The sequence below is a fragment of the Mirounga angustirostris genome, unplaced genomic scaffold (assembly GCF_029215605.1).
Source record: "Mirounga angustirostris isolate CCGP_5_RB_7025 unplaced genomic scaffold, mMirAng1.0.hap1 SCAF_17, whole genome shotgun sequence".
In the NCBI taxonomy this organism is placed as follows: Eukaryota; Metazoa; Chordata; class Mammalia; order Carnivora; family Phocidae; genus Mirounga; species Mirounga angustirostris.
The window spans coordinates 5,800,186-5,817,995 of NW_026991725.1; the positions used below are offsets into that span (position 1 = coordinate 5,800,186).

At 35.5% G+C, this 17,810-nt stretch overlaps 1 protein-coding gene across 13 annotated transcripts in view; it reads left to right on the plus strand.

Moving 5' to 3' along the window:
* NF1 (neurofibromin 1) overlaps nt 1–17,810 on the plus strand; it is a 289,382-nt gene that overhangs the window by 116,869 nt on the left and 154,703 nt on the right. For 11 of the 13 annotated variants that reach the window (XR_010408419.1, XR_010408418.1, XM_054510961.2 and 8 more), the window contains 7 exons: nt 137–250; nt 5,071–5,150; nt 6,856–6,979; nt 8,221–8,382; nt 10,397–10,646; nt 11,180–11,253; nt 11,509–11,592. Coding sequence is in view for 11 of the 13 variants with exons in the window: in XM_054510961.2 (XP_054366936.1) it covers nt 137–250; nt 5,071–5,150; nt 6,856–6,979; nt 8,221–8,382; nt 10,397–10,646; nt 11,180–11,253; nt 11,509–11,592 (888 nt within the window). In the remaining 2 variants the exon portion in view is untranslated. Of the gene's footprint in view, nt 1–136; nt 251–5,070; nt 5,151–6,855; nt 6,980–8,220; nt 8,383–10,396; nt 10,647–11,179; nt 11,254–11,508; nt 11,593–12,222; nt 14,484–17,810 lie in introns of those variants that run through there. The other 2 variants (XM_054510962.2, XM_064582367.1) reach the window with 2 other exon arrangements.

Consider the following 17,810-nt stretch of genomic DNA (forward strand, 5'->3'; position numbering starts at 1 on the left):
AATTCTAGAATATTTTCATCACCCTAAAAAGAAGCCTTGTGTACCCATTAACAGGCATTCTCCCTTCTCTTTTCTCTCTAGCTCCTGTCAAGTGGTAGATACAGTTTTTTAATTGAATTTGCTTTTTTCTCTGCAGAATCCAAGAAAACAGGGGCCTGAAACCCAAGGCAGTACAGCGGAGTTAATAACAGGGCTCGTCCAGCTGGTCCCTCAGTCACACATGCCAGAGATTGCTCAGGAAGCAATGGAGGTGAGGGGAGATGAATTCTAGACTCTTGAAGGAAAGGTTGTAACTATGTACATTCTTCATGTTTCTTTCATGTGTGGTTTCTATGAGTGATAAGATGTCATTTATGGACATCTGTCAGAGATGGCATTTCTAGAAATGGTATGTTTGTGTCTGTATGCTGTTTTATGAAGTCTGTGGAGGAAGAAGGGGTTTACTTGCTTTATATCTCTTGTAGCAGAAACATTGTGCAAATTCTGATACTTAATACAAAACCTCAAAATGTTCTGATTGCAGCTGACTTTTTGGAGTTCTTAAAATATATATTGAATTTTAGATTGGGATCTAATTCACATATCATAAAGTTTACTCTTAAAGTATACAGTTAAGGGTTTTTCCGTATATTCACAAGGTTGTGCAGCCATCATCATCACTGTCTAATCCTGAAACATTTTGTCACCCCAAAATGAAACCCTGCCATTCTCCATTCCCTGTCACCCCAGCCACTGGCAACCACTAATCTATTTTCTGTCTTTATAGATTGGTTTATTCTAGCTATTTCATATAAACGGAATCATAAAATATGTGGCTTTTTTATTTCTGGCTTCTTTAACATAATGTTTTCAAGGTTCATCCATATTGTAGCACGTAACAATACTTCATTGTTTTTTATTGCCAAATGATATTCCAGTGCATGTGTATATGACATTTTGTTTATTCATCTGTTGATAGACATTTAGTATTATTTCTATTTTTTTGCTATTATGAATAATACTGCTATGAAATTTGTATAAAAGTTTTTGTGTGGATATATGTCTTAGGTATGTATACCTACCAGTGGAATTGGTGGGTCATCTGGTTAACTGCTTAACTTTTTAAATGACCAAACTGTTTTCCAAAGTGACTGTATCCTTTTCTGTTCCCACCAGCAGTGTATGTGGGTTCTATTTCTCCATTCTTGTCAACACTTGTTGTCTGTCTGTTGGATTATAGCCATCCTAGTGGGTGTGAATACAGTTGACTTAAAAAAATTTTTTATATTGATTGCTAAATAGAGTTTTATGAAGCTTTATAAATATACTGTTATAAAATTTAAATCAATTTTATTGAGGTATAATTTACATATAATAGAAATCATAGAAGATTTAGACTATTGCTAGTCAACCTGGGAAGTTCTCCTATGTCTTGTGCCCCCACTCCTTGTCCCAAATACCACTGGTCTGATTTCTATCATAGATTAGTTTTGCCAGTTCTGGAAGTTCATATGAATGAAATCTTAGACTATGTATTTCTTTCCATCTGGCCTCTTTCACTCACAAGTTTTTGAGCTTTGTCCATGATACTACATGTGTTAGTTCCTTTTTTTGTTGATAAGTATTCTGTTTGATGATTAAAGCACAATTTATTCACCTGTTAGTGGCCAGATAGGTGAACAAACATATCCATCATTGTTGAAAGTTGTCTCGTGCTCCTTTGTGTTCCCTTCCTTCCTCTCCTCTTAATGCCCTGTCTACTCCCCTCCTTCCCCTGCAACCACTGATCTGCTTTCTGTTGTTGCAGGCTAACTTGCCTTTTATATAAGTGGAATTATAAAGTGTACTTTTTTTGTCTGTCTTCTTTAACTCTGCATGCTTACTATTAATTCATCTATGTTACCGCATGTATATTGCTGTATAGTGTTCCATTTGGTGGCCAGAGCACTATTTGTTTATTTATTTGTTGATGGATATTTGTGTTGTTTCTAGTTTTTGGCTATTACCAATAAAACTAGGAATGTGTATGTACAGATTTGTACATTTGTCTACACATATGCTTTCATTTCTCTTGGCTGAATACCAAAGAGTGCAAAAATCTTACAATGTGCTCTTTATGAGAGAGACAGCTTAAATATAAAGACACTGAGGGGTTGATATTTCAAGGCTAGGAAAATATGCCACACAAACATGAACTCAAGAAAGCTGGAGTAATACACAAATACAGAGTTTAAAGCAGGAAACATCACTGGAGATAAAGTGGGACATCTCATTATTACAAAATAAAACTGTCTGACCTTAAAAACAAATAAATAATATATATAAATAAGTATAAATCAAAATAAATAAAAATAGCTGAAGTAAAAGTAGAGATAGACAAGTCCAGTTTTAGTGGCATACTTGAGCATACTTTTCTTAAAGTCTGGTAGAATAAACAAGCCAAAAAAAAAAAAAAAAGTAAGGATAGAAGATTTGAACAACATGGTTATGTCAGATATGAACTATTTGACATACATAGAACATTGCACTCAATAAATACTTTATTTTCAAGTACGCATGGAATATTAAATATATCAGCATTAAGTATCAACAAATTCTAAAGGATTGAAATCATTCAGAATTTTTTTGCAACAACAGTGTAATTAAGCTAGAAATCAGTAATAAAAAGCTTTATGAAATACCAAAATCAGTAATAAAAAGCTTTATGAAATATCAAATGACTATGTTATGTTTTCATTCACACTCTGCTAGTAGGAATGTAAATTAGTACAACCACTATTAAAAATTGTTTTTGTGATATCTACAAAGTAAACGAATGACCTAGCAATTCTATTCTTAGGTATGTATCCAATAGAAATGCATATGTATGTTTACCAAAAGATACATATGAAAAATATTAATAGCAGTATAATTTGTAATAGCACTCACCCCCCCCACCCCAAAAGACTGGAAACAACTCAAGTGTATCAACAGTAATAGATAAATAATTTTGGTTATATTCATTCCATTGATTACAACAGTGAAAAAAGAATGAGCTACTACTGCTAAATGCAGAGCATGGATGAATCAGTATCACAAGCATAATGTTCAGTGAGAACAGCCGAACACAAAAGAGAACATATGGTATGATTCCCTTTATATAAATAACAAACAGGCAGTAATAATCTATGGCGGTAGAAGTCAGTTCAGTGGCTTCCTTTGTCAAGCACTAGTGATTAACGGGAATATGAAAAGGGCTTCTAGGCACTGACAGTGTTGATCTGGGTAATGGTTACATGGAGTTACCTACATTCGTAAAAATTCTTTGAGCTATATACTTAAAAGATATGGTAGTTTATTGTTTGTATTGTATGTTTCATTTTACCAGAAATGTTGTAGCATTGTTTTACTCATCGCTTATATTTGTGTACATTGCTCTTGGACCTATAAATTGGTATACTCCTTGCATTCTTTTTGGAAGACAGTATTTATTTGACAGTATTTGGCAGAAGTTGGGCAAATATCCATTTTTTTGTCCAAATAATTCCATTCCTGTATTTTTTTCATCCTGTGAATACAATTCAAAAGGGAAAGGTACACACTCATATATATATATATATATATATATGCTTATTGCTCTGACTTATAATGAGAGAATATTAGAGAATTTAAAATATTCATTAGTAAGAGAACAGGTTAATATTCAATGACAGAATGATATTTCAACTTGGTGAATTATTAAACATCCATTAAAATATGCAGATCACATGGCAGTATGGAAAAATGTTTATGAAATGTCGAATGAGTATACTATGTTCACAGCTTTGTTAAAATATATGTGGAAAATAAAATGGAAGGAAACATACCAAGAAAAGCAATCATATTAAGGCAGGGAAAAAGCTAACACATTGTCTTTCATTACGTTAAAGTGTTTCTTCAAACATAACTATAGAGAATTTGCCACTTAAAAGTATCAGTAAATTGTACTGTTTTTACACAATAGTGACAACTGAATATAAATTTGTGTTGGTTTCTCCTTGGTATGAGAGCTATAAACTACATAATTTTTGAAGAGTCTCGCAATGAATTGAAGTTTTCATTATCTAAAAGTAATTACAGTAATGTTTGAAATAAGATAATATAGGTCTCATCTTTATATCATAAGTTTTAGAATTATAAAATGGTCTAAGGTTAGACATCTGTATATCTTTTCCTAATGTAAGGCAGATTATCAATGCAAATATTAGCAGTTTAAGCATTTGATTTACTTTTAAGGGAAGAAATCAGTTCTCATTATGTGTTCCAAATAATTATTGGAGTTTTAATAAAAGGCTTTAAAGAGGAGTAAAGAATCACCAAATATAGTGACCAAGGATTGAGAAAACTATGCACAGCTCAGTGGTGTCCCTCTGGGGGAAGCACTGTGGAATTGGAGTTAGGATAGGGCAGGTTTCAAGGAAGAGTCTAGTTTTACTCTTTATACTTTGATGGTTTTAATTTATTTAATAATAGTGTTTTTGTATGTTAGTTGTATGTTTTAAGTAAATTATTTAATTCCTGTTAATGTTCTGTAAACCGAATTCCAATTTCAATTCTGTTGTCAATTGGAATATTTTAGAATGAATAATCTATGAAGTGTGAACCTGTTTTGCTCCTCTCTCTCTCTTGTCTTTGGAAATAATTGATCTTTTCTGTTCCAAAAGAATTTGTGGTGAGCAAGATAACTTCTACTTTGTCTTTTGGCTTTGAAGTAAAATGTTGTTGTGTGTATTAATTTTGGTGAGCTCTCCTTACTTAGGGATTAATTTTTTGTTCCACTGAGTTCTTTGACACTTAACTGAAATTAGTTTGTGTCGTCTTAAAGCAATTTTACATGTATACATTGCTCCTCTGAATTCATCATTCAACTGTATCCCTGTATGCCATTTAAAGTAGGAATGATAGGAATTAAAATAATTTGATTCTACATTTATTCCCTAGAGATTTGGGTTCTTCAGAGTTTTTTTTTCTCTTTTGCTTTATACTGTGTGTTAGTCCTAGGACTGCAATTAAATAACTCGATTTGCAAAAAAACTTTTGAATAACTCTTCTCTCTCTTTTTTTAAAATTCAGGCTTTACTGGTTCTTCATCAGTTAGATAGCATTGATTTGTGGAATCCTGATGCTCCTGTAGAGACATTCTGGGAAATTAGGTATATGTACTTTTATTTTTTAATTCAATTTAAAATTTTATTTTGTATTTATTTTTTTTGTTTAGATATTAACTCTGTAGTACTTGGTTTATTATAACACTTTATTTACAGAGGTTTTATGATTTTGTATTTTATTTGACTTGAAATTATTAATTAGATTACTTCTTGTTTTAACTGTAAGAATTGCTGTCACAGCAATTTAGAAAGTAAATTTTAAAACATCGTGCTAAATTTTATTACCCAACCATGAGTACTGTTACTTGGTGTATTCTCTTCTGTTTCAGATTTCTATGTAGTTACAACTGTGTTTTAAATTGTTTGTTACAATTATAAGCTTAGAGTGTTAAAATTTTGTAATGTTAATAGTTTGTTTTTAACAAACTATGGTCTTTCATTAATTTCCCATGATACCAGTGATTTTGATAGGTGAATTAATAGTAAACATCTGCCTTAGGAGGTAAAAATGTATATAGAATTTTATAATTTATTTTCTGCTTAATAAATTCTTATCTTTTAAAGAGCACAAAGACAACATATTGAGAAAAATGGCAATGTGTTTTGTCATTATCTCCTCATAGAAGTGGGTGCACTAAGTCACCAGGCAGCTGAGTTAAATCCTACACACAGACAGTGTTCTTTGGTAGTAATGTAATATGAATTACATATGTAGTTTAAAATTTTCTGGTTGCCACATTACAGAGAATAAACAGGTAGAATTAATTTTAATAATATTTTTAAACCCAGTACATATATCTAGAAATTATTTCAATATGTAATCAATATAAAAGTTACTGAGATATTTTACATTCTTTTTTTCATCAAGTCTTCAAAATTTGGGTGTGTTTTACACTTAGAGCACATCTCAGTTTGGGCAAGCCGCATTTCATATGCTCAGTAGCCACATGTGGCTGGCTAGTGGCTACTGTGTTGCACAGTGTGGCTGTAGAGTAGGGATCAGCAAATTTTTTCTCTAAAAGGTCGGGTAGTAAATATTGTAGGGTTGGTGGGCCAGATAGTCTCTGTCAGAACTATTCAGTTCCACTGTTGGAGCATGAAAGCAGCCAGAGATGATATGTAAATGAACGGTGTGGCCATGTTCCACTAACACTTTATTTACAAAAGCAAATAAGGACTGGATTTGGCCTACAGGCAGTTATTTGCAGATTCCCTGCTCTAGAGCACTGGGTTTGCAGACAGTCTTTGCTGTGCATGTTGTCTGTCATTTCTTCTTGAGTCTTTGCAAAAATGGGATGCGTGGATGAAACAGTTGGGAGTTTGGGGGGTTAGAGGATTTAGAATTATTTGCTTTTTTTAAAAATTTTTTTATTATGTTATGTTAGTCATCATTAGTTTTTGATGTAGTGATCCATGATTCATTGTTTGCGTATAACACCCAGTGCTCCATGCAGAACGTGCCCTCCTCAATACCCATCACCAGGCTAACCCATCCTCCCACCCCCCTCCCCTCTAGAACCCTCAGTTTGTTTCCTGGAGTCCATAGTCTTTTTTCTTTTCTTTTTTTTTTTTTTTAATGTAGTCTGTAGACTTATTCCCTTTGATTTTCATGCTGTTAACATTTTGATAACCATTTCTCTAAAACAAATCCTAGCTTCTCTAAACTTGTATTCCTTATGAGAGAATGTCATTGTCTCTGTGAGGTTATTTATTGATGATACTGATAACAATGAACTTTATGTTATTGCAGCTCTCAAATGCTTTTTTACATCTGCAAGAAATTAACTAGCCATCAAATGCTTAGTAGCACAGAAATTCTCAAATGGTTGCGGGAAATTTTGATCTGCAGGAATAAATTTCTTCTTAAAAATAAGGTAAGCAAAATGACATCTTTAAAATGGAAGAATATTTGGGGGTAATGGGAATAGATTAAGGAAATGTATATTAGCCAAATTAAGTCCTACTTTAGCTCTTTCTGCTTACAAAGTCTTCAAGGGAAATATATGTGCCAGAAGATGATCACTGACAAGTGAACATTTTAAAAATTATTCTGAGCCTTTGTCCTTAAAGCTGCAGTCCTGATAAGTTCTAGTTGAGTTAAGCAGGACTCTGTGGAGTCTAGGAGGAGTCTCCATCTTAAGTTTGTGCATAAGGCTTGAATCTTATGGCTTAGGCTAGTCCAGAGAATGTTATCTATCAAGAAACTGAAGGGAAGAGGTTGGGGATGTTTAATCTAAGTTTATTTATATTCCTGCCATAACAGTTTCACCTCTTTGAATATCTGAGTATTCTTCCCTAGGGCTGAGTGAAAAGTTTTGATTCCTAACTGTTAAAACATGGGGACAGGGTTTTAGGGGGCCAGAGAAGAGCTATAGTCAATTAAAATTTTTTTCTATTTTGTCAGAATTTTAGGAGTACTTGATCCAATGAATTTTTATCCATTTCTAGAATGATAGCTACAAAAAAATCTTAAATGTATTAAATTCATGCTTTTCAGTGTAACATGTGGCTTGTTAAATTTTTTGTTTACAAATGGGCTAATGGTGAGTTGGCATCTGGGTAGACTTGTCTGTGGTATAATTCTCCAGAGTATAAGCATTAGTAATCTAGTAATCAATCTGTAGTAGTCTGGTCAGTAAAGTTATCCTTTCAACATACTTGGCATACAAACCAGTGTTAATTACTGGTCCAGAGGAACTTAATCTCAAAAGAGTCAGCTTCAAATTATCCTAACATGGCACAGGATAAAATCTTCTGGGAGAAAATCTTTCTCATTTATAATCAACTGAGAAGTACATTATATTTTTCATATGGTAGATTTATGTTGTTGATGTTTTACTTCTGTCCATGTTAGATCTAGAAATGTTAATTTTGCATTTCTAGAATCTGTTGTTCCTGATGCTTTGAAGGGTGAAAAGCTAAGAGGAGTTTCAAAGACATTGAACAAACATTATTTGTATTACTGGGTTTCTAGTGCATATTCTTCAAGTTAAGGGGTGGGAGTTGGGATGAGAGGTTTTCCAGGATAGTCTCAAACAGGAAGACAGCTCGTATTATGTATTTATTTTTCTTGGTTATCAGTGCTTCAGAAGGCTTACTTATTTTTTCTTTTTAGCAGGCAGATAGAAGTTCCTGTCACTTTCTCTTCCTTTATGGGGTAGGATGTGATGTTCCTTCAAGTGGAACTGCCGGTCAGATGTCCATGAATCATGAAGAATTACTACCTTCTTGTACTCCTGGAGCCTCTCTTCGGAAGGGAAAAGGAAACTCATCCATGGTAAACAGCTTCTTTTGCAGTTTTCCTGTATCATTGTCATCTGCTGTATATTTTTTCCGGAATGAACTTTGGTAAATTTCAACTAAATAATACAGCGTGGTAAAGAACTGCTTAGATTCTAGTTCCATTACTGCTCTTTGTGGAACCTCAGGCAAGTTCCTAACATCTCTGTGACCCAGTTCATAAACTTAAAAATGGAGATAATAACAATTTATGCCCCAGAATTATTGTGAGGATTAAATGAGATCGTGTGTAAATAGCACTTGATTATTTGACACTTACAAGCTCTGATAGCTATAATTATTATAAACCTCTACTGCATAAAGGAAGACCATTCATATCCCAGAAGTTTAAAAGTTGTACCAACTACCAAAAATACAGATTTACTGGGAGATAAAGCATTTTGCTTGATGTTATAGATAAGCGTTTATATTTTTTATTTGTGTGCATAATTCTTTTTAAAAATCACAGTAAGGGTCAGTCAGAGAAAGACAATTATCATATGATCTCACTGATACGTAGAATTTAAGAAACAAAACAGGATCATGGGGGAAGAGAGGAAAAAATAAAACAAGACGAAACCAGAGAGGGAGATAAACCATAAGAGCATCTTAATCATAGGAAACAACCGGAGGGTTGCTGGAGGCGAGGAGGGTGGGAGGGATAGGGTAACTGGGTGATGGACAGTAAGGACACGTGATGTAATGAGCACTGGGTATTATATAAGACTGATGAATCACAGACCTGTATCTCTGAAACCAATAATATGTTATATGTTAATTAAAATAAAATAAATAAAAATAAAAATCATAGTACAAGTGAAAATATTAAATCATTACAAAAGAGTTTCTTTTATAGACCAAACCTTTTTTTTTTTTTTTTTAATGGTATCTTTACTGTTAAAAACTGTTTCTGGCATTTAGTATACAGCTACCAATCTAGAGAGTACATTCTTTAATCCTTATCAGTAGAGATAAATATCAGTTTGCTTTTTTCATGGGAAGGTCAGCAGTATGCATTTGCAGCCTTGTTGTAGGGTGGTTAGGTTAACTTTCCTAATCTTTGCCATTATATAGTCTGCAGGAATCTTGATTATACTGATATTCCACAGAAGATCTTGCTGGTCCACTTTACCACTGGCATTTTATTGTTAGACTTGAAAAATCGAGAAGTACAGACCCGAGCTTTTTCATCCCTAATTTTCAGTATAATCTTCTGTTGAGGACAAAACAACAAATAAGCAGTACAGGGTTTACTATTGACTATGTTAACTATGGAATTTATATTCATTTTGTAAATGAGGATTTCTTTTGGAAGAATGTAATCGAATCAAGTATACCTTCTACAGCTATATTTAGTTCTTTTTTTTTTTTTTAAAGATTTTATTTATTTATTTGAGAGAGAGAGAATGAGAGAGAGCACATGAGAGGGGGGAGGGTCAGAGGGAGAAGCAGACTCCCTGCCGAGCAGGGAGCCCGATGCGGGACTCAATCCAGGGACTCCAGGATCATGACCTGAGCCGAAGGCAATCGCTCAACCAACTGAGCCACCCAGGCGCCCGCAATATTTAGTTCTTGTTTGTGTCCTCATTTTAGTCCTTGTTGCAGTGTACTTTATTTCTTCCCCCCAGTAGGTAGATAGAATTTCTTATTACTTCCTTTGTCATTTGTAATTGAGTTAGAAGTGCACTGCATTTTTCATTCAGATTTATGCTGTGGGTGTGTTTTACTTGTGTTTGTGTTGGCTTAATCTGCATTTCTAGAATCTGGAATAGGACAATACCTGTTCGATTTGAAATTGGACAAATAGTAACATGATGTTGGTCTAAATAATCTCATTTCTCATTCAGACAAGATATTTAGGCGTTTGAAAATTGCTGTCATGATTGCAGGGGAAAGCTTTTGTGGGTTATTGTATGCAGACATATATGGCACACAGTGTGTTGCATTGTTGGATTTTGTAAATAAAATTACCTAAGTTGCCAACATAATGCCTCCCATCCCCACTATCCCAGGATAGTGCAGCAGGGTGCAGCGGCACCCCCCCAATCTGCCGACAAGCTCAGACTAAACTAGAAGTGGCCCTGTACATGTTCCTGTGGAGCCCTGACACTGAAGCTGTTCTGGTGGCCATGTCCTGTTTCCGCCACCTCTGCGAGGAAGCAGATATCCGGTGTGGGGTGGATGAGGTGTCCGTGCACAACTTCTTGCCCAACTATAACACATTTATGGAATTTGCCTCTGTCAGCAATATGATGTCAACAGGTAAATGTGGATAATGTTCCCCACCCCCCACTCCATTTGCCTTGAATCACACGACATCTGATTGTGCTAGGAATGTAGGAACTACTTTGTAAGCTTATAGCGTTCATTCAAATAGCTAACCTGAAATCCTTTCTACACAAGATAGGGTGAAAGTAAATAGCATTTGAAATAAATTGTTAGTATCTCACTGAGCTTTTAATAGGCGGCACATTTGTTTAAAAACTGACAGTATAAACTGCTGTCAGTTACACATTTTATTATTTACTGTGTCTGAACTATATATAGTGAAGTTTTAAACACAGGCACGTGTTTTGAGTAAATATAGGTGGGAATAGCTCTTTTATGCTGTGGACATTGTAGAGTCCAAGTTAAATACCTTTCCTGTGAAGTCGGCAAAAGGAAGTGTTCACCTTTATCATTTGAAGCATTCATTCCCCTCCTCCTACTCTGCCTTATGGGTTGGGCTTGCCAGGTTCTCCTTGGCAAGCAGGGCTCTGAGTGCAACAGGTCGATTTGCTCTTGTCTTTGCTTAGGAAGAGCAGCTCTTCAGAAAAGAGTGATGGCACTACTAAGACGCATTGAGCATCCCACTGCAGGAAACACCGAGGTATGCCCTTAGCAACAGAAATAGCCCTCCCAGGCCCCCGCCCTCAAATGTGGAAGCCTCGTGTGTGTGTGTGTGTGTGTGTGTGTGTGTGTGTGTGTGTTTGTGACCAGAATAGCTTTTGAAGCACATCTAAGACATGTGCCTGTTACAAGTAGGATATTATAATACCTACCAAGTTTGAGACCTGTCTCCTGCTGATTGATTTTTAGTTCTGGGTTTAAAGGTGCTTTCAAGTGGTAATTGCCTTCATTTTAGGCTTGGGAAGATACGCATGCAAAGTGGGAACAAGCTACAAAACTAATCCTCAACTACCCGAAAGCTAAAATGGAAGATGGCCAGGTGAGTTTGTAAAGTTGATTTTTGTCTTTTTTTTTTTTTTTTTAAAGATTTTATTTATTTATTTGAGACAGAGAGAATGACAGAGACAGAGAGCATGAGAGGGGGGAGGGTCAGAGGGAGAAGCAGACTCCCTGCCGAGCAGGGAGCCCGATGCGGGACTTGATCCCGGGACTCCAGGATCATGACCTGAGCCGAAGGCAGTCGCTCAACCAACTGAGCCACCCAGGCGCCCTTGATTTTTGTCTTTTAATTGATCTGCTAGACATATGTATTTCACTTCAATAATCTTTGAGTCACTGTTAGTATAATATGTGTATAGTTGTCGTAAGACTGTTACTTAGTTATGGTTCATCTAAAACTGCACTATTGTAGCCACTAGTCACATGTGGCTACTTAAGCTTAAATGAAAATTTAAATTAATTAAAATTAAATACAGTTAAAATTCAGTTTCTCAGTCATACAGTAGCCACATTTCAAGGACTCATTAGCCACATGTGGAATTTGCTACCGTACTGGACAGCACAGATATCAGATGTTGCCATTTTTGCAGAAATAGTGGCCAGCAGGAGCTAGAGATGATTTACGGTAGAGACCATTCCTTTACCCTTTTTCCTTCTCTTTCTCCATCAGGGTATTTCATGGAATTTTCAGGAAAGGGACGACACAGGTAGAGAAAATAAATTAAAATTGAAACAATATGTTTTACTATTAGGTATTCTAATTAAGGGATCTGGTGGGCAGAAGATTGAACCCATAGGTTGAGTGAAATTTAAAAATTTGGACATTTCATTCAACTATTTTCATCTATTACCCCGGAAATTAATAATTAATTGGTATTTATGTATAATCGATTTGTAATGGCCATATATTGTTCTCATTATTAGGTGTTTTAGAAAAACTGATTAGGGCACCTGGGTGGCTCAGTTGGTTAAGCGACTGCCTTCAGCTCAGGTCATGATCTCCGGGTCCTGGGATCGAGTCCCTCATCAGGCTCCCTGCTCCTTGGGAGCCTGCTTCTCCCTCTGCCCCTCTCTCACTCTCTGTCTCTCATGAATAAAAAAAAAAAAAAAAAAAAAAAAAAAAAAAAAAATCTTAAAAAAGAGAAAAACTGATTAGCCTCCCATTGCTTTTTTCTTGTCATGCTTAATTAGAACAAGGAAAAAAAGTTATGTTTTGTAAAGCAAAAATATTTACCTAATGTCATTTGGAGAGGACATGTGGCCTTAGGATGAAAGCTTTTTTGGGGGGAATAACTGTTTGATTGAGATATAATTTGCATACCATACAGTTCACCCATTTAAAAAGTACTGTTACTTTGGCCACCTTTCTGTGCCGCCATAATAGTATGCATGAACATCCTGGCAGATGCTTTCAAGAGCATCAATAGTGCTGAAAACAGAGGCAAACTCAGGTTCTCCTTAGGCAATGTTCCAAAGTCATCATCTGGTTTCTGACTGTGATGATGAAGCATGGTTACGTTGGTGAATTTGAAATCATTGATGATCATAGAGCTAGGAAAATTGTTGTGACCCTCACAGGCAGGTGTTAGACAAGTGTGGAGTGATCGGCCCCAGATTTGATTTACAACTCAAAGATCTAGAAGAATGGCAGAATAATTTGCTCCCATCCTGCCAGTTTTTTTTTCATTGTACTGATACCAGCAACTTCAGCTGGCATCATGGACCATGAAGCAAGACAAAAACAAAGTATATTTACAAAGTTGCACAACCATCACCCCAGTTTAAAAAAAACCCATACCCTTGAGCTGTCATTCGCTAATCTCCCTCTGACCCTAGGGAACCACCAGTCTGCTTTCTGCAGATTTGCCTGTTCTGCACATTTCACATAATACAACTGTTTTTTTTTTTTCACTTGGCATAATGTTTGCAAGGTTCGTTCATGTGAGTCAAAGCTTTTTAAAAGAAGTTTGATATTCTGGGTTGCTATATTAGTCTATGACAAAAATATATTAGTGGCTCTTAAAAAAACATGGTAATTTTAGGTTTGGACTTTATTTCTTTATCAGAATATAACATACATACAAAAACATGTATAAATCTAAGCGACAGTTCAGAATAATAGTAGGTGAACATACCTGTGCAACCAGCACCCACATCAAGAAATAAATCATTACCAGGGCACCTGGGTGGCTCAGTTGGTTGAGCGTCTGCCTTTAGCTCAGGTCATGATCCCAAGGTCCTGGGATCCTGCCCCACATTGGGCTCCCTGCTCTGCGGGGAGCCTGCTTCTCCCTCTGCCTGCCACTCCCCCTGCTTGTGCTCTCTCTCTCTCTGTCAAATAAATAAATAAAATCTTTAAAAGAACATAAAAAGAAATAAATCATTATCAGCACATCAAAACCTTCATTGTGCCCCCCTTCCAATCACTAACAACCCAAGAGTAACCATTATGCTCACTACTAAATACAATAGTTTTCCTCTTTGTAAACTTGATATAAATTGAGTGCTAGAGATACAGTCTCTTGTATCTGGCTTCTTTCACTCAACATTAGAGACTCATCCACACTATTTCATACCATTGTCATTCATTTACTGTTACTGCTCTAGGTATTTTCATTCAACATGCAGTCTACAATTTAATTTTCCTTTCTACTCTTTGGGCATTGGATAGCTATACAAAGAATTTTAGTTATTTTGAATATTTCTGCTGTGAACATTCTTGAACCTGTCTTTTGATGACCATCTAGATGTGTTTCTGTAAAGTACATACTTAACAGTGGAATTGCTAGGTAATAGGGTATGCAGATACACATATGGGGAATATAAATTGATACAACTGCTTGAAAAAACTGGTGGTTTCACAAAGATTTTTAAAAGACAATTAACATTTTTAAATTAACTGCTATAGCACCTCTGTAAATGGTGAAATATCATCTAGCCATTAAAAACATTCCTTTTACTGAAACTAATATTACACCTTATGTTAACTAACTGGAATTTAAATAAAAACTTGAAAGAAACAAAAAAAGCATTCCTTTTAAAGAATATGTGCCAAATGGATTCACTAACAGAGGTCTATCAGTGGTTTCTTATTCCTACATGAACAGTTTTTCTATTGTGATTGTCAAATTAGAGCCCTTTAAAGACCAAGAGCAGAACGTAAAATATTGCATATACTTTTTCTAATTCAATTAGGTAAAAAAAATGTTTTGAAGTACTTAAATATTCATTAAAATTAGACATTTATATCAGGCCTGGGCAGAGGTAAGCTGAAAACATTATATTACTATAATATAACGTATTCAACTAATAACTGAATTCACTATGCCAGAGAATAGAACATTATCAAGGGAAATGTAAAATTATACCAGTGGCACAGACCTGAAAAGCCAGAAATTTATAGTTCATTTGAACCCCATTAAGAAGTATATAAATAAACAGCAGAATTCAAACTAAAGAAAAACACTAACCTAATTCTTTATGTACTGCAGAAGTCAAGACACAAAAGATCTCCTCAGATGGAAGAAGAATGCCATTATCAAAATGTTTCTATTTCAGCTTAAGTTTAACTTATTTAGCCTTTTTTAATATATAATATGACACAGTTCAAGAACATTTAACTGTAATTTGAAAACAGAGTAATCACTAGTATGTTCCAAGAGGCAAGAAGAGAATAAGTATTATTGCTTCTGTTGGAGGGGACCTAATCTAGAGTTGTAAAAAGTGCTGAATAAATCGAGGCTGAGTGATAAAATATAAACCCTGTGAGAGAAAAGTCTTTAAACCCATTGTGAAAACTACAATTACTAAAACACATGTTGATAATAATACATTAAATGCTGTGAATTCACCACACCTAGTCAATAAGAATATACAAAATGAATTTTGATAACTATGTAAAAAATTCCTTTCTGCCTGTTGTTGCTTAAATTTTCAAGGCAGCCTTCAGTGAATCTCATTTGAATCTGTCTGTAAACCAGCATACTAAGGAACAGAGAAGTTTCTCTGTTTGATTTTTTAATTCTTCAGAAAGATTGAGTCATATCTTGAACTGTATTCCACAATAAAGTGGAAAGAAAGGAAATTTCTTGCAAACGTTACACAAATTAATGTCTGTTAGAGCATTACTGTTGAATTGATGTTTATAGACTGTAGGTCTTTGACTAAGACATAAATGGGATGCTAAATTGGGAAGATGTTGTTGGAGAAAAGATGTTCTTTTTTTTTTTGAAAAGATGTTAGTTCTGCATGTGAATTAATCTGAACTAGTTGGCTCTTCACACCCAAATTTTTCATCAAAATCAGCCATGTTTTTTCCTGATTTTGCACTGATCTGGGAGCTACTGCAACTGACATCAGCTGCACCTAGCATATCATCAACAATATGCCCATCATGGTGGTGGTGCTGGTGATGCTAGGGACCAACACAGTGTAGGCAGTTTAATGATTCACTCCCAGTAGTCTCCCCAAGAAAGTTGCCTGTGTGTAATATAAGATTCTTGAGATGCTTGTACTATATGAGCAGTGTTTATTTCCCCTGAAGTATCATGCTCTGGGTCTGGAGAGTATGAACAGGCATCTAGCATTTGTATTTGATTATCTACTGATGGCATTGATTCAGTATTAAAAAGTAGGTCCTTTCCTATTCTGTCCCTTGTCCCATTTTTTTTTCTGATGGGCTTTGGGAATCCCCTAAGCAAATGCTTGCTTGATTTTCTAACTTGCTGTTCTGAAGATCTATACCACAACTGCTTTTAGGAGGATTATGGCCATGATTGTCATCTTCATCTTCTTTAAGGGCTTTAATATTTGCAGTGTCTTCTGACTGTACCTCACTGCTAGGGCTCCCAGCTGACTGGCTTGCATGGCTAGAATTGACCTCAATGCTAGATCCATCACTGTGCCCACTACTGCTACCAGGAGCATTGCTTTCATCTTTACCACTGTTGGCAGTTTCATCGTACTTCCCTGTATGGATTCCTCTGTATCTGAAAGTCGCTGTTGCACATGTTTGGGTCCATTAATAAGTTGTTTATCCATTTCATTGTCACTGCCTCCACTTTGATGGGTATCACTATTAACAATACTTTAAGGACCAGCTGCAGGTGACTAAGGTGATGGAGCTGCTCCTCTGAGCTCTTCCTATTTAATTTAGTATTTTTATTTAATTTAGTATTTATTTAATTTAGTATTAATTTAATATTTAATTTTATTATTTATTTAGCATTTTAAAAAATATTTATTTATTTGACAGAGAGAGACACAGCAAGAGATGAAACACAAGCAGGGGGTGTGGGAGAGGGAGAAGCAGGCTTCCCACTGAGCAGGGAGCCCAATGTGGGGCTTGATCCCAGGACCCTGAGATCATGACCTGAGCCGAAGGCAGATGCTTAACGACTGAGCCACCCAGGCGCCCCTAATTTAGTATTTAATAAAGATACAGAAGAACTTTGTTTAGATAGCTGAGCCTTAGCTGCTATTGCATTATTCCATAATGCTTTTTTTTTTAAATGATGCTTTAATTAACATTGATGCCAAGTACAGTGTTTGTTCAGCATGAGCACTTGGCTCAAGAGTTGAGACTGGATTAAAGAGATGTCTAAGTGGTACTGGATCCAAATTCTTAATAAATAAAGGAAATAAGTCACGGATACACCGATTACAGTGTTTCAGCACTGCTGCAGCCCACATGCAGTCAATATGCCGAGTATTTGCCCTTCTGCTGCTAAAAAAAATTCAGAATCACTTGGCACTGTTTAATAATCTCAGTATGTAAATTTGGTCCAAATATATGCTCTACCACATTATTGCTTATAAGCCAGCTGCAAGTTCTTTGGTAGTGGACATTTCTGTGTCTGATACCAATGATTCCTTATTGCACTAATCACTGAAGGTATGAAGCTGATCCATTATCTGACTTAGTCCAGCTAACCTCACAAAGTAGGTGACAGAAAATACTAAAATGCAAGATCTAGGCTTTCATTGTCAGGTGGAGCGTTATATCCAATGGTTCTTTAACTGTGGTCCACATTAAGTCACCATGTTGCAAACTGCATTCTGTCTTTACTCTTGTTCAGAGAACTTGCATAAATATGTGTAGCCTAGGTCCTGAAAAGGATTATGTGCTGCACGACAGGAGGGAGAGTAGCCGTATTCTAATATTAGCTACAACTGCAGTAAATGCATGTGCCGTAAGAAATGGTAGTTTCAGGAGTTCTGTATTCAAAGCAGTCCTTCATGGGAGAAAGGCTATTTTTT